The sequence below is a fragment of the Seriola dumerili genome, unplaced genomic scaffold (assembly GCF_002260705.1).
Source record: "Seriola dumerili isolate Sdu_G_001 unplaced genomic scaffold, Sdu_1.0 BDQW01000068.1, whole genome shotgun sequence".
Lineage (NCBI taxonomy): Eukaryota > Metazoa > Chordata > Actinopteri > Carangiformes > Carangidae > Seriola > Seriola dumerili.
In genome coordinates, this window is record NW_019174323.1 from 4486195 (window position 1) to 4507223 (window position 21029).

A 21029-nucleotide genomic window follows, 5' to 3' on the forward strand; every position below is an offset into this window, starting at 1 on the left:
ACATAGGATTTAGCAGGTTTCTTTATTCATTCCCTCAGTAATATTAACACCGTTAGATGCAACCCAACAAGCGCATTGACTCCTGATTGGTTTACACTCGTTTTTAAATATATATATATATATATACATTTTTTTTCATTATAGTCTTTATCCAGTAAGTTTGGAGTTTATTCCAAACGGATCCTGATAAACCCAGTGAAGACAGTTTGGTTGTGACCTCTGCTTTTGCTTTACGTCCTTTTACGCCTCAGGCCGTTGGCTCGAACAGACCCAGCCTTCTTAATTAAATGTGTTAATTTTTTAGGTTTGATTGCAGACTGATTTTATCATGTGTTTAATTAAAAAAAAAAAAGTATAGACTTGTGTCACAGTGAAGCTGTTTGGCGATCAGTCAGGCTGGCGTGTTTCTGCGACGTGCAGTGATCTCTATTGGACACAGAGCAACACTGCAGCTTCGCAGTGGTGATGTGTCCTCAGGGTTTTCCGTCAAGTTAAATTTGAATTCAGATTTTTTTTTTATGTTTTACCACGAGTATTTATGTTTTTATAAATTACATTTCATTTATTATGAGCAGGTTTTTGCTTTAGAGTCAAGCTGTGCTGATTTCAGCTCAGGCACCTACTGTTACACGTAGTGTGACGAAAACCAGCAGTGTCTTTATACTTAACTTCAAAGAATTGTGATATGAGGCTTAATGTGGATGGCACAATATTCACAAATCTGACTGATCACAGAGCGATAAGATCCAAATCTAAAAAATTCCCAAAACGTCTTTAAGAATTAAACAAATAGAGAATATTATAGTAGAATATTTAAGATATTATTGTTAACAGACCTGAGAGGTTAGAAGGCGTTTGGACCATTATTATGTCAATGGGCTCTGCAGGCCTAATAGCCTGCGCTGCAGAGAAAAGGGGGGAGATCTGCAAGACAAAGTCAGGATCCTCCTCAGAACAAAACCCGCAACAAAACCGTTTAACATCCTCAGAGGTCGACAAACTAACATTATCCTTGTCATTTACACCACAAAGTGTTAATTTAACGAGCAGAAGGACTTAATGACTGCAGGTCACAACACCCACAATCTGTTATAAAATAAAACCAAAACCTGACTGCGTTATTTTATTTTGAAAATCTCTCACTTGCTTTTTTTAGTTAGTTTTTAGTGATAATTGTATCTGAATTATATCAATGCTGATTGATGTTTCTTTATTGTTATCCACAAATAACCAGGGCTAGTTAATGTCTAATAAATTGCCAATCAATTTATCGATTGGCTGCTGGAATCCCACTAAAAAGCTGCTAATTACTGTCCATTATATCAAACTTTAAAACGTCAAGTCTTGGGCTTGTAGTGTGGTTAATGTGGAAATTTTTGCAAAGTTAAATCTGAAGTTTGAAAAGGGAAAATTTTCCTGACAATTCATTTGAAAAATGTGTCAGGAATTAACGGATTTTGGCCCATTCTCTTCTTCTGCACGTTAAGTATGCAAGAGGGGGAAGAGGGCCCCAACAATGTTCAACATGGAGAAGCCAAGTCTTGGCAGCATTCAAAATAAAGACACAGCTCCTTGATTTGTGCAGAGTTTTATGTGCCTGCTTTGATAGAAACTCAGATTTACTGCAGGACCTTCAGCTCTGAGTTTGTAGCAAAGCTGTTATTTAACCCGACTTCCACCAACACTGTTTCCAACTGCTCTGGACTGGACGGGGGAATTGTGGAAAAGTGCTGTCTGCTAGTTTTTAGGCCATGAAATTTAATACTTTTTCAGCCATGTAAAGAAGCCATGACTCAAGGTTTTCTGTCGAGATACAATTGAGGCGTATACAGAATACTGTCTGAAGCTGAAATCCAGTTTAGTCATATTTTCTGTCCTGCCGGTGCCAAAAAATGACCTTACAACTACAGAACGACATAGAACAATGGCAGAGTTTAAGTTTTCACCCTACACTAAAAATGTATATTTTTGTCAGGATATCTATGCAAAAAAAAAAAAAAAATCCATGAACTCTTATAGAAGTGCACTCAGACTTGGTTTTTGAACAGCCACAGTGTGAAGAGCTGCTGTAAGAAATGTATGTCCGAGTAAAACAGCTGGTGTAAGCAGCAGTCCCTGTAGTGGAAGGAAAAAAAAAAGAAAAGTTTTTAGTGCTTCTTTTTCTCAAGTGAGGATGAACAGAGAAAGGAAATCATACTTCATTCATCGCTGATCCTCCAGAGTTTCCCATCAGGAGCAGATAAGTTGGGGAGGCAACGCTGGAATGTTCTAGATAGGCAGAAATTGCATGGCATTGAAATATATTCCGTGGGAATAAGATCGGATCGCCAGTCAGGGTCATTTACGGAGGCGGTTATAGACAGTTATGTGTGCGAGTTGAGCAACTCACCTCTCTCTTGTTTGTTCGTTTGCACAATCTCCCTGCCATCCAATATTGTAGCTAGCTTGCACCATCTTCGCCTCTCCCAGTGGACACACATTTAGAGTTGGAATTCCACCAAGTACATGCAGCCATAGAGAAAAGACTCGGAGAGAGAGAGAGAGAGAGAGAGACAGAGAGAGAGAGAGGTTTCAAAATGAATGGTGGTGATAACAAGTCTTATTGTGGATTTGTGATGTACTTTGACAGTTTTCATTTGTGCCAAAGACAAACACATGATTCACGCTTTTGACCGAGGGGTCCTTGTATCAGGAGGTACACATTTTCACTGTGAGGTCATGCATGAACCGGCCCCAAGGAACACACACACACACACACACACGCACGCACACACACACATACACATATAGAAAGAGAGTCACAGCTCAACAGGCCAGTGTGACTGAATGTAAACAGGAACATTCAGTTCATTGTTTCCCAATTTCTATTTGCACCTGTTTGCTGGTGTAGTGACAGTGCGACTGGTGTTATCTGACTGTGATAAGTCAAAAGAAAAAAAAAAACTACTTATCTTGAGCACATGTATTAATGGCAAATAGAATGAGTTAATTCCTAAAAAAAAGATAAGTAACCAATGCACAGTATATAATGGAGCTCAGGGTCATGTGAAGCAACAACCAAAGTCTGTTTTATATATATTTTTTTTATCTACTGCCATCTAACTTGTGGCAACAAAAGTTATGTAGCAAACACATTCAAGATACAGAGTGTTTTACAAAGAGAAACAGGAAAGAAAGGCAGAAAAGACACTATTAAAACATGAAGTTGTAAAATCACCAAAAAAGTGCAAGAAAACAAGTCAAATGTGCACTAATTTGACTTCTTTGAAAAACACAATTACCTTGTTCTTAGCTGTGTATAAGCTTGTCAATCTTAGTATATATTTAACTATTTATTTACAGTGTGTTTGAAATGATCACATCACTTTGGAAAAAGCTGCAGCCAGTTGAAAAGTTTCGCTCTCTTCCCACATCGCTCCAGTTCTTCTTGAGCATTTTATTTACTCCTAACTCTTGTTGACTGCAGCTCTCATCTCGTCCTGTCAGTCTGTGGTGCATGCCGCTCTCTTCATATTCCATTTAGCCCTATTGGCTATGAAGGGGCTTTGATATATAATTACTGTACTGTGGTTTTGCTGTCGTGTCGCGGGCTCTGGTCTTAGCTCGCTGTCGGGGCCCAGGCACTGTTGACGCTGTTGGCTCCTCCCTCGGAGCGGCTTCAGAATTAAACAAGAAGCTCAGGAACATGTTGGAGACAGCAGAGTAATAGAGTTTAAGGCCGTACGATGCTATGAGTGTTATGTTATATTATGATGGTGTTATGGTTGGACTACTGTGAAGTTATCAGGGATTGCCAGTCATTTGTTGATCTTTTTACAAGGATGTTTTTAAGGTTAAATGTTTGTTTCTAGTTGTGAATTTTTGTGTGTCTAGTTTGTGAGTCTGCACACAACAAAAGGAGAAGTGGCGCTTTTTTGAAAAGGAGGCGCTTAAAAAAAAACCAAAAACACATGTTCCACAATTAGACTTGAGGTGCTTGTGGAAGTCTGTGCCGTTTGAGAAGCCGTTATCTAAAGGGCTAGTCCGCCCCCCACCCTACCCATCACGCACCCGCCCCTCCCTCACTGGTTGTTCTCGAGCCAGAGTCTGGACTGCGGCTCCTGTCCATGTCAGGGACAGTTCTGGATGGGTGCACGTCCTTTTATCTGCTCACCGCAGGGGTGCTCCTATTTCCACGTAGGTGACCCATCCACTCTCTGCTGCCGCTGACCTCGCCCTCCTTCCTTCCTCTCAATGGCAGAAGAGGCCACCTGGTACTACAGGGCGCCAGTGAAAGGCATCAGACCAACAAGACGTCTGCTGGTGCTGATGTTTGCAGCACACTGAGCCAGTGGCTGCAGATAAGTGTTATTCATATTCACTGTACGGTTGTGACGGGCTCAGCTGTGAAGTCACAAATAATTTTCATCTCCCGTCACAAAAGACTGACACACTCAGACAGCCTACACAAATGTCGCCATGGTCTGGCTCCTCTGGGAGCGTTAGTATTGATCGGTCAGGCCTTATTGGAGGTAATGTGGAGAGATGGGTTAAGGGCCTCTGGCTGGGGTCAGGCCCACGTCTGCTTGCTGACAGGTTCTGTGTGTTGACCATCTGCGGAGCTACAGAAAGCTGCTGGAAGCTACAAGCCCCACTGGGGATTTTATAGCTGGAAACAATAGTGTGACAGGAGAGTTTTTTTTAGGTCTGATTTATGTTAATGATTTTAGCTTTAAAACTCTGCATTTGACAGATTTCAAAGCTCTGAAACTTTAAGTGGCTCTAACTCAGTTAAAATTCTGGAGAGGACGACGTTGAATTCAGATGATTAGATACTTTGGCGCTCTGATTGTTTCCTGATTCCTGGAACTCCACGGCTCCTCAGAGACTGAGCGCCCGGCCAGCCAACCGTACAGCTGACAGCAGGTTCACATCCTCTGCTTAAATCCTCAGCTGTATCGGCCAACATAAAAACAAGCAGTTTGAAACTGTGCCTCTGTGTTGGCTAAACTTCCTCCCCCTCGCAGTTCCTCCCCCAAAACATCATCCTCAAAATCCCTCCCTTATGAACCGCTTTTCTCTCCATTCTCCAGCTGTGCACTCACGCTCGCTGGTGTGTAAGAATAGTGTCACATGTCACGCTCGGTGCGTCCAATCCTGGGCGGGGCTCGCTGCAGGCCTCGCTGACCACGAGTGGCCCTCTCCCAGAGAAGCCTTTGGTCAGCGTAGAGGGGACGGAGGCCCTCTCTCTCCCTGCTGCCTAAGCTGGCATGGCCCATCTGAGAATAGAGAGTAACCGGGGGGTGGAGGAACAGTGAAAAGGCGGCTTTCATCCCCAAATTACGACCGGTTAATTGTGAAAGGGGAGACCTGTGAATAGGGGAGTGGCTGCGCAGTGCTGCACTGTGGCGGCTTGCCTCCCCCCAACCACCCCACCCCCCCGCCACACACCCCCTCTTACTCCCCCTGATGGTGTCCAGTGAACACTAACCCACACCAGCGAAGACAATATGGCTGCCACAGACAGGAACCTCCCGCTGGAGCTGAGGATAAAAGCCACAGAGCTTGACAGGAACTTGCTGTCAAAGATTCACACAAACAGAAAAACACGGGCACGCGCTTTCATTTCAGAAAGTGTGGACTTTATTGTTAAGTGCTCATTCACTCCGGGAGAAGACTCATGTGACTGCTGTTACAGTTCGTCTTTCACGCTCTCCTCCTCCCTGAGGAGGAAGTCGACACAACTCGAGGTCGACCACAATGAAATACTTATGGAGGAGTCTAATGAAGCGTAGGATGGAGGGAGCTGTGTACAAACAATCCCTCTGTGCAACGTGTGAATTAGGCCCTTTTTTTTTTTTTTTTAACAAGGTGATAATTTGGATGTTGTTACACACGTCAGAACAAAACCAGACATCCTCCCTCCAGAGTTTAATGGTCATTCATCGCTGCTAAATAAACACTCTTCAGCGCATTAAAGCGCTTCCCCCAGAGGCTGGGAGAAAACAAAACGCTCAAATTATGGTTTTCTTAATCATTCGCTGTTACTCTTGTTAAAGGGAAACTCGCTCACCACTCTCCAAAATAAAAGGAACAAGAAAATGTACTTGAGGGGAAAGTGGGAGGAAGAGGAGAAAGTGATGACGGTAAACCTGTAAAGCCTTCGCAGGTATTAAGTCCCAGAGGCAGCCATTAGGGTGCTGGAGAGTGTGCCTGCCTCTGGGAGAGAGGAGGACACACACACACACACACACACACACACACAGAAAGAGAGAGAGAGAGAGAGTGTGACTGAGGTCTCCTGAGGTTTCCATTAGCCTGGCAGTAAAAGAGCAGAGCTCATTAGAAGCCCTGAGTTGTCTCTCTGCACCATGGCTGCTCGACACTAGTCACTCTCTCCATTTAGATGTACTCTCTCATAAGAAGCTGTAAGAACACTTCAACTCCCCGACAACCTGGCCAAACTCAATTCAACTCCAATTATTTTCCACCAAGTGCAGTTTTTCTCTCCCTTGTTTAACTGATTGGAGTCTGCAGGCAGCCCTGGAACCTGCAGCACCCTGTGGAACTGTGGAGGCAGAGGAGCTACAATCAGACTGCTTCAACAGCAGCACTATCAAACAACCTGGTAACAGACTTTAGTGAGCGTTGGTTGAAAGTTAGGTTGTGGGTCCAGGAAGATGTGAGGTTTTAGTGTTTTGTCTCCTTTTTCTTTCAAACTACTGCAGAATATGGAAATGGATGTGGCACATCCACCGTATAGGGTTTTTAGCTGTGTGTATAATTAGATCCAGGTCAGAATTAATAAAAAAATATATAGATTTTTCTATTTTTTAAATAAGAAATTTAGGGGATTGTAAAGTATGGGTGGAGTCATGCGCTCTGGATATGTACTGACAAAAAAAAAAAGAAAAGCAGAGTGAATATCTGAAAAAGAAAAAGTTGTTGAAAAGATTTATGAAAACAAACATCATCTGAAGTCTTTGGCCGAGGGCTGACATGTAGCATACTCTGGCATTTCTCAAATATCTTTATATATATATATATATATATATATATGCATAGTTTTTGGGCCTGCTCTCTATTTTCTGTCGACTTCCTTCACAAAATAGCCTTGTCTTCCTGGCACAGAGTTGGAGCAGATCTCATTTCACTTCCAACCAAGAGGCTTACTGATAGAGATACCGCGCAGGGGTGAAAACATTTGTCATCACCCTCCAGAACCAGGCCCCTTGAATAAAAAAACAAAAGAAAACAAAAGAAAACAAAAAAAAAAAACAAATCCCCCAAAACCAAACTTCAAGCTCCAATGTCGGCCGTTGGCAGAGCCTCGCAGCAGAAATGGTTAAAACTGCGCCTGTTGTTCTTAACAGCAATTATCTTGTCTTCAGGGTGCTCAGAGATATTGTAGGAGACAACATCCAGGCTCGAATCCAAAGAAAACCGAAGCGCCGCCTGAGGATCGCTGCTGCCACTCTTTCCGTCTCTGAATGGAGCAGGTTAATTGTCGCGACTGGTGTTATCGTTACTCAATTTAGCTAATTATACGTTAGCTGTCTGAGGCGGGCTGTCTTCAGGAATTTGTAAACCATTAACCTGCAACAACAGCTGCAGTGTGAGTAATGGTGGAGCTAAATAATAGCCCCAAACACACAGGAAGATGTTTTTTTTTTCTGCTCACTGAGTGACACACAGTAGAGAGGAAATCCCCTCTTTCTCCTCATACACACACACACTTTGTAGTTCACCTGTCTTCAAAAAGGTGTGCAGGCAGTTACGGATGACAGCCCATTCAAACAGGATGCAAAGTAGCTCGCTTGCTCCATCTCCCTCTGTGTGTGTGTGTGTGTGCGTGACTGTCTGTGTGCATCTAGGGAGTGGGGGTGGTGGCATGTATGTTCTTCTCGAGTCTGTTTCATCTTTTATTCATCTTTGCTGTAGCTAGATCAAGGAGTCATGCGCCTCTTGGTGCATGTCAAGTGTCAGGAAATCAGTCAGAATTGCTGATTCTGCCTGCACACCCACACAACAACACCCAGAAACGCTCTCTCTCTCTCTCATACACACACACACACACGCACACACACACACACACACACACACACACACAAGCCAAGTCTTCACCTGTAGCCCCTCATTGTTGCTTGGCCTGTTGTGTGTGTGTGTGTGTGTGTGTGTGTGTGTGTGTGTGTGTGTGTGTGTTTTCCTATCCTTTCACAGTTCATCGGTTTATGTGGTCCGAGCTGTCAGCCACTCACACCCTGATACTGACGGAGAGCTGGAATGTGTGGATAAAGCTCCGGGCTAACACCTTCTGCAAACACCCAGAGCAAACACACTGATTAGTGAGGATTACTAGCGCTAAACAAATTCTGGGTAATATCGCCAAGTGGATTGATTTAAGTGTGTGTGTGTGTGTGTGTGTGTGTATGTTGATTGTTTGGCGTTGAAGCACACAGAGCGAGTAGCCCCCGATCACTGTGCCGGTGTCCGGTGTCTCATCTTGTATCGCGTGTCAAACAAAGCAGTGAGATGTTGTGTTAAGTGTTACCAAAATCGACGGGATCTTTCACCTCTTCAAAGGCAGAAAAATGAAGGTTCTTGTTTTTGGAGGGAGGGGGTGGGGGGGTGGGGGGTGGGCATCTGTTGAAAGCCTGACGAGAGGAGGATAGATAGAGAGAGAGAGAGAGAGAGAGAGAGAGAGAGAAAAAAAAACGACACTTCTCCAGGCATGCTGTTGCACATTCATGAGAGGAAGGGAGGAGGCATTCCTACTTTCTACCCTCCACCATCCCTTTCACCAACTCCTCTGTTTTATTTATACCACATGGTGGGCTCCCTCGCTTCACTGCAGGGTTATTAACACTCGGTAATTCCAGGCAGTCGGCTATGGCCACAGGCCGGTGTGGGTTCCGAAGGCCTCATGGCTCCGCGCATTCCTGTTGCTGTTTTCCAAAGGTGCCAAACAGCAACAAATATACTGCAAAGCAGAGATCATCCCAGTAGGAAAAAAGATAGTTTCTTATTGAATTGAATAATTTGTGCCCGTCACGCCTCTGCGATGCTGCCCATCACGAGGCGACCACAATGATAGAAGAGTCCAATGTCTCAGCCTCACTTAAGTATTTTCAGGACAGACAACAGAGGGGAGTGGGGGGGGGGGCCTGTGGCTGGGAGTAATATGTTACTGGGGTGTCTGACATGTAGTGCATGACATTATATGTGGTGGTTAGTTCTCTATTTATTTATTCTACTTTACTAGTGTCTGAAGTTGCTTCCAAAACCCAGGCTGGGTATGAGCCCGAAACCAATCTGGACGGTCTTTTGACCGCAAGGCCTGACTCCCCTCTCTCTCTCTCTCTCCCTCTTTCAGTCTCTTCCTCCCTCTTTGACTCTCACTCACTCTCCTACACACTCTATTACACACACTGCAGGCTGTAAGAGACGCTCCACTCCGGTGAATCACGACTCCCCGATTCCAGTGAAAAATGATGAATGGACGGGTTGCGTTGGTCGGGGTTAACTGTTTTGTTTACGTGGAGGGTCAGTAGATTCCCAGGCTGCTCTGACATAGTGCAATGTCTTGATGGAGTTAAGGGTCTGGGATTGCTGCATTTATCAAGCAGACCAGAGTTTGGGTGTCAAAGTGTCACTGAGGAAAGACACAAAGGCTCCTACCAGTTTGGCCATTCCACCCAGTATATGCTGCTCTGGAAAGGCTTAAAATGGTGCTGCTTCTTTATACTCTGACCTCAGACCCTTTGTCCATTTTCCTTAGGCTCCCTTCTCTCCCTTTTGATGAAGATCTTATTAAATGCTATACTTAAGTACTGCAGAACCAAAGCCTATGTCTGTGTTTTTATTTTTCCAATTGTGTTTCAAAGCCTCCGGTTCCTTAACTCTCCTGTCGATTAGAGAAAAGTTCTTCTTTCCTATCTTGTTAATCATCTCCTAAAACCCCAGATTTATCTCTGTTTTAACACCCAAAGTTAGAAACCATAGATTAAGGCCACCGTCTGTGACTTATCCTTGTAAATATTATATTATAATCAAAAGATTCAAGCTTCTATATTTGGATTTATTCATCTCTTTAAAGAAAGAGGATCTACAGCAATTAGGTCCCTCCTAATCCCCAATTGTACGTAGTATCAGTCAGGGTGTAGATTATCAGATATGCACCAGAAATCCAATACAAGCATCAAAGATATGGCTACACTGATCAGCAGCCACTGATCTGAGCCAAATTCCTCCTCTTTCCTCGGCCTGCATTATTTACAAGGACATGCACTCATACAGTGCTGTTGAAAATACTAAATTTAGACGGATGACACTGACCTGGGAACTGTGGTAAACAATACACAGACTGCAGCGTCTCAGTCCAAAAAGTTAACCGGCGTGTCACTGCCCATGTAGAAAACAGTGTGTAGTAGGGGAGTTCATACTGGCAACAGCATTGTCAGTAATCTAGAGGAGGAAGTTCACCCCCCCCCTCTAGCTGCGTGATATGCGCCGTCCCATGCAGGGCCCCCGCCATCCAGGTTCTGAGTGTGTGATACTAGGACAGCCTGCATTATTAATCCTTTTAGCAGACAGATGATTCAGAGGGGCTTCCACTCAGGCACCTTCCTGAGTTTCCAGTGACACCATTATTCAGTGAAGCCTGTTAATTTGAAACCTCAGGCATGGGGAGGTGCGCTGACAGTTGACTCTGATCAGGCTGATGAAGCTGCAGCATCACTTAGGGCTCATCATGCAGCCAAGTTTTCAGTATTAAGTTACAAGCGGCGGGTGTGAAAGATACACACTCATGCAGATGTGGAGCGAAGGTGTGCAACGTTTTGTGGCACCCGGACGCATGGATATCAGCACAAAACTAGAGAGATATAAGATACAGATACACACGGAAACCCTTCAGCATACACTCCTGCGAGATCTCAGTTGTAAGGAGGGATCTCTGGCTCTTCTCAGCCAGGAAATGAACTGTCAAAAAGCTCTAAGTGGCCACATACTAACACCTGGACTCTGCTCCAAGTGCTTGAAAGAGAGACCAGATGAAGCTTCTGTGTAACTTCTCCGCTCTCTGCATCGGAGCGGCTCAGCCGACTGCGCCATAAACCATCTTCTTTATTCTTTTTAATTTACAGCCAAAGCCATGCTCTGTGGTTAAATATAATGTCAGCCTCCAGGCACAGTGGAGTATATTTCAAAATGTCTGGCTTCTGTATCTGCTTAAATGCTACTTTGAAAATATTCCGTGAGCCAGCAGAGGCGTGTATGCCCGCCTCCCCTTAGTAGTAGCCATACTTTGTGTGTGTGTGTGTGTGTGTGTGTGTGTGTGTGTGTGTGTGTGTGTGTGTGCGTGCGTGTGTGTGTGTGTGTGTTTGTGTTCGTACCGCATGTGTGCTACATAAATATGTTGCTCACTGCAGTTCCATTTCATAGCATGTAGGTTTCTCCTACTGTGAGCTGAGAGCTTTGAAACACTGCTTTTGTTTACCAGTGACTCATCCATGAATTTATGCAATGACCCGTCCATATTATGCATGCATCGTATACCATCCAACTATAACCAATTATAGTATCATATCTCATGTATTGTCTTACGAAGTATATAATGCAGCCACTTTGTTTGAGTTTGCAAATTACAATCAAACTTCAAACGAACGTGTTCAACTATGAGCGAACAAGTGGCGCTCGAGATCCTTATCATCCAATGAGGAATAAAGATGTTTCTTTGTACCTCCTAAAAAATGCTTCTACGTCCAATACGTCGGTTCATGTGAAGGGCTCGGGTAAGAGGCCCTTGGAAAAGAAAGGCAGCCTTTCTTCGCTCATTTGCTCCCTCTCCTCATTTCCACTTGTGAAGTGTCACTTTGCTATCGGACCTCAAGGCCTGATTGCCAGGGGTCAGAGGAACTTTTGGGGGATCAATGGGAAAGAGAACAGGGTGAAGAGGTGGAGTGGAGACTCAGAAACTCAGGATTTTCAGCGAGTAGAAGTGAGTTGTTGATAACAAATGTCTTCGGGATTTCCCTGAAGAGGCGATTTGTTTGATTTTCTCCCCTTAGGTTTATTCAGACAGGTTAATTTATCCTCGACTTAGAGCTACTTAGTGTCTGTTGTTGTTTCAGGTGGTGTTACCTCCCACGGGGGAGATAACACTCGCTCCAGCCATAGAAACCAGACATGTGTAGCTTTAAATGCTCATAAGGGTAAAGTCACACCCTCCGCTTTGACGGTGGATACAAAATGCCTCCTGATTTGTCTGTATTCAAATAAACAAACCCTAATTTGAGATTCAAATGCTTTCAGCATCCAGACATGTGAGACAATTGCAAACCCTTTGTATCAAAAAAAAAAAAAATAAAAAATCGATAGACGCACACCAAATAGCTTTTTCCCTTTTGTCTATGAGCAAACTAGTCATTTTGTCAGGGATGCTGTGACACAGACGGCTCAGTGGCAGCCCGTTATCATCGAATCAAACGTGACAGGAGGGAGGCAGAGGCATCAGACAGAAATAACCCTTTTCCTGCCTGCCATTTATCTCCAGCAGGATGAGGGCTCTTTAAAACACAGGCCAAAGGGCCACTCCGCCGGCCCCTGTTTGATGCTGTCATGTGACAAGGGCTTCTGCTTTGTGTCTTATCGCTGTTTTTGGCATGTCTTTCAACTTGGAAATATTCTCAATGGACAAAACGTGCAGGGAGTCATGGAGGGGGGAAAAAAAGTCTACAGATGCATGTTGTGAAAGTTGGAGCAAACCAGGAAGTGCTTATATATTATACTTGAGGTCAGGTTAGTTATTTACAGTTTTTAGTGTCACTGCCTCACACAATAGACGTCTGTGGAGTCCCTGGTATCTCGGGGGGGGGACAGGGTGATGTTTGCAGGGCAGTTTTGGCACACGTTCTCCTTAAGAGCTCTCCAAAAAGCTTCTCTCACTTGAGGCTGAGAGGGACGGAGAAGTGGTTCACTCATCCCCCCAATAAGCACCCTCCTCCTCCTTCTCCTCCTCCTCCTCTCTGCCCCCCCATCCCCATCCCCGCCCTTCTGCCCTGACCACTGCCCTGCTCACCCCTCCGCTCGGGGACAATGGCTCACTTTCAAAGAAGAGCAGGAAAAAAGAGGAGCCCGGTGTCACAGAATTGCCTGTTTGCTGACGGAATCTTTAAAAGCAGCACCTCATAAATCAAAAAAGAGCATAATAGGCATTGTTTCTCCAAGAGCTACTCGTCCCACTAAAACTCCCCTCCCCTCCTCTCTTTTCTCTCTTCCTGCTTTTTTTTTTTTTTTTTTTTTTTTTTTTTTTACCTCTTTAGCTGAAAGACTGGGCAAAGTCAGAGGTGGTGGTTTTTTATTAGAGGTCGGGTCTCTTCATGTGGATTTGGCGCTTTTTTTTGGCGATTTTTTTTTTTTGTAGGGGTTTCCTCACCACTTTCTTTCTTTCTCCCTCACTGTTCAACCATCCCCTTGTTTTATGCTCCTGCGACCCCCAGCACATGATTTTTTTTTTTTTTATAAAAAGGATTCCCTGAGCTTGGATCAGCATAATCTATCACTATGCACATTGTAACTCAGGCCTCCCTCCCTATCTCCATGCTCCATTGTCATGTTGAAATCGGATTAGATGGGAAGCCATTTGCCTCTCCTGTGTTGGCTCTGGACTCTTTGTGTATGTTAGCACAAGGAATGACAAAAAGCTCGCAGGCAGTATCGCCATTGTGCATCGAGTAAAATGACAAATAGCGAGCAGTTTAAGTCGAGCGTGTTTGGTTTATATTCCTTGAAGACATTCAAGAGCTGCTGTATAAACAGTTTTAAATTATGGCAGAGAATTTTGAATGTGTGTGTGCACATAATGTGCTGTTTGCATTTATATCTCCAGAAATGACTTCGCTGGCGGAAAGATCTGTCATGCTCTTGCATAAAACCACAAGCTGTATCTGTTTTGATTTCAAAAAGGCTATTAATGAGGTTTTGGAAACAGCCTTTCTTTCCCTCCGTCTACTCCATTCAAGCCACTGATGTGTCAGCAATCAAGAAGATATTATCATAATTAGATCACTGGCACTGCATTAGGATTACACAAATCTGCCAACACCATTTCCATGAGGCATTTTATTGGTTACCTGATGTTGGGCATTCACCCCCCCCCCCCACTATGCCATTTCTCTTGCACACAAATATGTGCATTGATGGAGGGCTGATGTTACATGAATTAGCCATGAGCTGGATGGACGTGAACTAGATTCCAGCTTTTAGAGTATATTTCTGAGCAATAGCTGAAGCTCAGGGGAAGAATGGAGCATTACAGACTTCTGAGTGTACAGGATGTGTCCAACATTGTAGCTCCGACGTCTTTTACCCTTCTCGATGTGTGAGGATTACAGTATTTGAATGGGATCCACTACAATGGCACAGTCTACACAATGGTGTATCAGTGCTCTAGCCTTAACAACAAAGGCGAGGTTAAGGGTACAACAGTCTGTCTTATCTGTGAGAGTGCGTTCACCCTGATACACCGGGTTATCTCTCCCTTCCTTTGTTTTTTCCACCTTTTACTGCTTTAAACTGATACTGTGCTGTTTTGCGGTTGTCGGTGTCTCCCTTGAGATTTTCTGTCTGAACAGTTCTAGCTCTTACAGTCTCCAGTCCATAATCTGAACCCTTCCCACCCGGCCATGTACTGTACATCACACAGGCTAGTTTTCTTCCTGGTGCAGGAGGTGCCAAAAAAGGAAAAGTGATCCACGTCCCAATGTCAGTCAAACTGCTCTTATCGCCTCCAATATAATCTAGACTCTGCGGTTGGCCACCAATTCTGAAACCTAACACTGAGAGAGCAGAGCGCATTTGCTTTTCCTTCAAAAAACGGTTTGTTCTCAAATTCTTCATGATTATATGTCTGCTTGTAACATATCTGTGTAGGGTCCGTCGGCCAGCCCTTCACCCAAAACCAAACCCACTGTTGTCAAGTAACAGATTCCCTTTCTGAGACAAGCCTCATCATCTTTCATGCTGTAGCAGATCGGATAGGGGGTGGGGCACAATGGCACAGCTACGCCTGAGTCAGCAAGGCAGACTGAGTGTGTGTGTTTTTGTTTTGTTTTTTTTTTTTGCTTCAATGGTATAAAGAGGGGGGTGGATTATGATTTAGTCTGATCACTCCAGCGGTATGATTTAAGGAAAGATGACAGAATTCACACATGCTGAGACCTAAATCACAAAAAAAAAAAAAAAAATGCATTGTAAGGGTGAATGATCCATAATGAAAATGATTAAGGGCTAACAAAACAGGTTAGCTGCAAATAGAAGAGGAGGGATTTAGGAGGCTGAGCTGATGTGGGAAAACCCAGCTCCTAATCCCTAATATGGTTAAATTCAGGCTTGCTCATGTTTGGAAATTCCTGTAAATATTTCCCAGTGTTTGATTATGCAGTAAATAAGGCTTTTCTGTTTTCAGTCAGAGGTGAGATATCTTATGAGTGAGTGAGCTTGCTGATGTTGGAGAGCTGCCTGCACTAATAGGTTTTTGAGCCCTATAATAAGGCTAAACACAGTCAGTGAGTCAGTGATTACAGAACACAGTACACTCCATCAACTTGATTACATTATGTAAGACCTTGCTCCACCTTACCCTTCTCCTAACCTCCGCTTTGTGTCTTTTTTTTTTCTGAAGGGAGCTGATGCCTAAAACCCTGGAGGGCCAGATCACCATGGAGAAAACGCCCAGCTACTTTGTGACCAGAGAGGCTCCAGCCCGGATCTCCGCCATGTCCCGGGACACCAAGCTGATCGTGGTAGTGAGGGACCCCGTCACCAGGGCTATCTCAGACTACACACAGACTCTGTCTAAGAAGCCTGACATTCCCTCTTTCGAGAGCCTCACCTTCAAAAACAGGACTACGGGGCTCATCGACACCTCGTGGAGCGCCATCCAGATCGGTATCTACGCCAAGCACCTGGACAACTGGCTGCAGTACTTCCCCATGGAGCAGATCCTGTTTGTGAGCGGCGAGCGCCTGATCAGCGACCCGGCCGGAGAGCTGGGCCGCGTGCAGGACTTCCTGGGGCTCAAGAGGATCATCACAGACAAACACTTTTACTTCAACCAGACCAAGGGTTTCCCGTGCCTCAAGAAGGCGGAGGGCAGCAGCAAGCCCCACTGCCTGGGCAAAACCAAAGGGAGGACCCATCCGAACATTGACCCTGAGGTGGTGCAGAGGCTACGGGACTTCTACAGGCCCTTCAACATGAAGTTCTACCAGATGACAGGACATAACTTTGGTTGGGATTGATGTGAAAATTATGAGAGACTTTTTTTTTTTTTTTGTTAATTTGTTGAGAAGTTTTTTTTTTTTCTTCTGTAATTCAATGGCAAGATGTGGAGATATTGCTATATATATGTAAAATGTACAGAAATCTATTTTATAATAATTTATTTTTATTTCTAAGCAATTAATTCACTAAGCTGCCTAACCATATTTGTACATAACATCTGGCCCACATGTTTTTTTTTTGTTTTTTTTAACATTCCTCATTTTAATTTTTGAATTCTCGCGCTCCTCCCTCGTGCTCCTGTAAACTCAGTGGATTTATCGGTGCTTCTTAATGCAGATAATCAGCGATAACTGAAGGCGAGACTGGGGTGGAACATGCAGAAGCACCATATTACGGGTACAGAGTGCTCACAGAGAAGTGGAGAACACCTATCCATGTGCATCCTCATTCATACATGCATCACTTTACCTTCGTCTTCTTCAAACCCTGTCATTCTGAGCGTGATTCTTCTACACGGTGTTTCACTAAAATACAGACCCTCCACTTTTTTTCACCGTGCAATTTTCCTACACCAAGCTGCAGATCTCATGTCCCTTTCCACTCAATAACAGGTAGATCAATAGGCCTAATTGATCCTCATTGTGTCACTCACGCTTAAAGTATACAGCTGCCCTTTCATTCTCAGTGCTCCTGCTGCCTGCTCTAATGAATGACCCATCCATCAAATGTTAAATCCTATCCCGGACCACATAGGAGCCCATGTTAACATTATGCTAATTGGGTAAAGGTAACCGGAGGATCGATCGAGCCTCCGCTCTCTGACTGCCCATTAGAAGCAGTGTTGGCTCAGAGCCAGGCTCTTGCCCCATCCACTCAGTTCAAAGGTCACACAAAGTCTCAATCAAATTTTCCTTGAGCGGCATTTGATTTGTTGCGGAGAGCAGAGCTGGAGCACAGCGGGTTCAGGGCGGGGGTATGTGCCTTGTTTTCACGGTAAGATGGGAAATCTTTGCGTGAGGTAGCAGAGGCATATCTGTCAGAAATCGAGCATGAAGACAGAAGGGATGACAGACAAACAACAACTTGGCTTCACCCCACTGAAACAGCACCTTCCTTCAAACAGAAGTCCACCAGGCCCCGTCTTAGATCCCAGACTATAGAGATCAAAGCAGGAGGAAAGGTTTTTTGTGAAGCACTCTCAGCACAGCAAGAATTGCCTCAGGCAGGGTTTCGTTGTCTAACCTCTGTAGTGTCATCAGAAAACCTCATGTGCCATCGTCCATGGCCTATATACTTTATGCCTTATTCATCCTCATCATCCTCACATGTCGTGTCTCTCCACAACCGATCTCAACTCTCAACTTGTTGCCAAAAAAAAAAAAAAAAACCTTTTGGGTTGATATCATGTTTCGCTTGCCCCCCCCCTCCCCACTCCTCCTTCCCCTGCCATTGCTTCTTTGTTTTTGTCTTTCTGCTTGAATTCTTGATATGCAAGAGGGAGAAAATGCGTAGTTATCATTCTTTGATGTGCTGCCCCGTCTCATTGCAGCGGGTGGCCGCGCTATTTTAAGGGGGCACAGGGCGACGGCCATGTTATATTCTGTGCTACGCTATTGCTATGCATGCTCAATGTGGTGGCCATTATGAAAATGCAGGGATAATGGGAAGGGATTATTATTAGCGTCCAGAGGAGGGCTTCATGTGTTTAAGCGGAGCCCAGAGTGAATGTACACAACCTACCCTCACATCGAAAAGTCCCTCGAGTCAGTTTTAAAGGTCAGATTGTCACTCAGCTTTAGTTGAAGTTAAACTTGATTGTCCTTCTTTCCTTTTTGAAGTTAAGGAAATGTTGTGCCTCTTTAACTCTCCTATCCAACACAGTTAGCCTGCTTCTGTCATTAAAAACAGATAATGACCTTAACTCAGTTTTCTCTTATTTTCCAGTTGAAACCAGCTGCCTGGTTTAGCCTCAAACCAATGGTAGCAGGGGAGATGGAGGCTTCTTACACTGTATTTTTTTTTTTTTGTTTTGTTTGTTTTTGTAGTTCTATCCTTTCACTATGCCTGAGCGATGATTCTCATCGTGAGGATTTTAAGCCTTCGTCTCCCCTTCTCTCATTAGTGCAATGTTTGATTATTGAAAAAAAGCATTTACGGTGACCTGTCTTAGCAAGCTGTTGCATTGTAGAAGGAAAGTCTGACATCTTCCCTGTAGCTGATGGAGTACTGCATTTGAGTTATGGTCAAGTTCATGTAATTGAGGGAATATCTAAAAAAAAAAAAAACAAGGAAAAAAAAAACTTGCACTCATGGGTTTACTCCATGTGGCTGCATCGGTTATGGTTGAGTTTTATTCAACCTGTTTTGAGATCTAAAATGTTTAGAAATGTTTGTCTTACCCGCATATAATATGTATTTAGTCTAGCAGATCTGTATGTACAAAAATAAAAAAGACATGTAAATCAAGTATTTTGTGGTATGTACATCAAAGGAATTAATTTTACACAATGCAAAAGCAAAAATGGAACAGATGTTTCTAGATGATTAAATACTGAACATTCATAATATTTCTTTGTATGAAGAAATGAATAAAAAAGTATATATTTTACCAAAACCTTTTTTGTGTCTGACTTTTATTTGCTTGATCCTCTCGTGGAGTTTATTGCACAGATGGCAAATGACACACTCAAATGTAAGAATTTCTTTATGAATACCTCTAAAGGATATAAACTTCTCATAAACTCTATGAAAAAGGGCATTAACTGTACTTTTGATGGGTTAGGAGAAAAACCTTTAAATTGTTTCTCAGTTCTGACACGGTGAAATTCTGCACCTGCAGTCTCTCTTCCTTTCACTGAGCTGAAACCTAACAATTCAAGTCCATGTGTGGAATTTTTTTTTAACTTCCATTTGTTCGCCCATATAACACACATGCACACACACAAAGGAAACACATTCAATTATGGTGCCAATTACATTTAGAACAAAAAATATAACAGTGACAGAAGAAATGTGCTCGTAACTTTCATTGGAAATACATCCCCATACAGAAATGTAATATATGACATATATGTCCCTAGATCAAGAGGGATGTTGCCATATATGTCACCTATAAGGGGATATATTATTATCACATATATACATCCTCTGGATATATGAAGATATATACGTTTATAACATAGATGAAATAGCCATAGTAAAATGTGTATATGTACATACAGTATATTGAAAATATCTATATGTTAATCTATATTTTATTAATAGGTTTTATACATAATTCTTTACATATGGTCCTTTTTTTTATATGTACATATACTGTATGTCATATGTGGAAATTACATTTGTGTATGGGTCCTACCAAATAAATAGTTCCTATTAAAACAGTTGACATTCATTGCTGTCGACTTTTTGAAATGTAGTTTCGAAGCTTCATTATATTTGGTGGAGGTAGAAACCTCAGGGGACAGATAACATGAAACCAAAACTGCTTGCCTGGACACCACCAAAGGTGAGAAAGTAGGTTTTTGTGTTTTAGGTGAAATGGCCCTTTAATAGAGTGACGCCTGACGGGTGAGGCAATCAACCACCTGCTGCAATCATGACTTCTTGTATATTGTGTTGCGTGGCTGCTACTGTTAATTATACGGAGTTTCGTAAACAAGACATCCGCTAAAAATGTATTTATGTGACTTCATGTCGACTCTGTGGAGGAATTGCTCGTGTTTTTGTCGCGCTGTTGACGCCGCTTGGACTCAGAAAGTTTCTTCAGCCTCGGGTCACATTAGCTGTGGGGCCTTCAGCTTGTTTTCCTGTCAGTGATGTTCTCAGCTTGGACTCCCCTCCCGAAGGGTTTCACACTTCTGCCAAGAACCCAGGGACCTGTGCTTCACCAAACCGGGGGTGAGGTAAGTGCTAACTGCTTGTGCTAACGTGCATGTGTTGAGTTGGTGTTTTGGCTCTGTTTAGTAACAATTATTAATAGCTACTGGCTGTTAATTCCTGCTCTTGTGTGCAGTATTTGCATTGGTAATAGCTGTTAAAGAGTTTTCTTTAGTGGTCAGTGCATCATGGCACTTCCATGCTGTTGGTTGAAATATTGTTGAAATATGACTAATAGAGGGTTTCAGTCACTGACTGTTGTTGCTGTTGTTATGGGGGTTTGCTTTTAGCTCAGTGCCAACCAGGTTGCTAGTATGAGCAGAAACGTCATTATTGTCCTCCATTCAGCCCAGTCTCAATATTTCCCTGTAATACTGACTTCTGAAAGGAAACTCACTTTAGCTTGGCACACACAGGATGGTAACATGCATGTTTTGTTTTCTCCACACCCTTCACATTTAGCTAAATGTTATAGAAATATTTAAACTGAAATGCAATGTGTGCGTGGGTCAGTTGGCTTTATGTTCAGTTTTTCTCAGCACTAAATGTGTCTGCTTCAAGCAATGAATCCTTGCGATTTTTTAAATGTAGGCCTACATAATAACTACCTGCTGCACAGCTAATGTGCTGTAATAGGTTAAGCATCATGTCAGTTCAGTACATAGTCTGTTCCAGCAGTTTTTAACCTGGCAATTAGCAGGATAAGAAAGCAAAAAAAAAAACTATATTCTGTATAAAATTTGCTGTAGGCTGTCATCAGGTTCTGTTTCTGGCACAGATTCATTAGGGAGCATAACTACCATCCCCGTGTGTCTCTGCTGTGCTAAGCTTGGTTCATGTTTACTGAAGGTGATGATAATATCATTCCCTGTGTTCTTGTAATAATT

General features: G+C 43.3%; 1 protein-coding gene and 1 long non-coding RNA gene across 2 annotated transcripts in view; one reads left to right on the top strand and one right to left on the bottom strand.

Annotated features, from left to right (window-relative positions):
* Nucleotides 1-2459, bottom strand: part of LOC111220096 — a 2919-nt gene extending 460 nt beyond the window's left edge. Inside the window, exons 1-2 of the long non-coding RNA XR_002665045.1 lie at nt 2390-2459; nt 2198-2268 (exon numbers count right to left, since the gene is read on the bottom strand). This is a non-coding gene — a long non-coding RNA (uncharacterized LOC111220096). The remainder of the gene's footprint in view (nt 1-2197; nt 2269-2389) is intronic.
* LOC111220095 (heparan sulfate glucosamine 3-O-sulfotransferase 3B1-like) overlaps nt 1-17696 on the top strand; it is a 19655-nt gene extending 1959 nt beyond the window's left edge. The window contains exon 2 of the mRNA XM_022743062.1: nt 15662-17696. Coding sequence (XP_022598783.1) covers nt 15662-16280 — 619 coding nt within the window. The 3' untranslated portion in view covers nt 16281-17696. The remainder of the gene's footprint in view (nt 1-15661) is intronic.
* The last annotated feature ends 3333 nt before the right edge of the window (nt 17697-21029 follow it).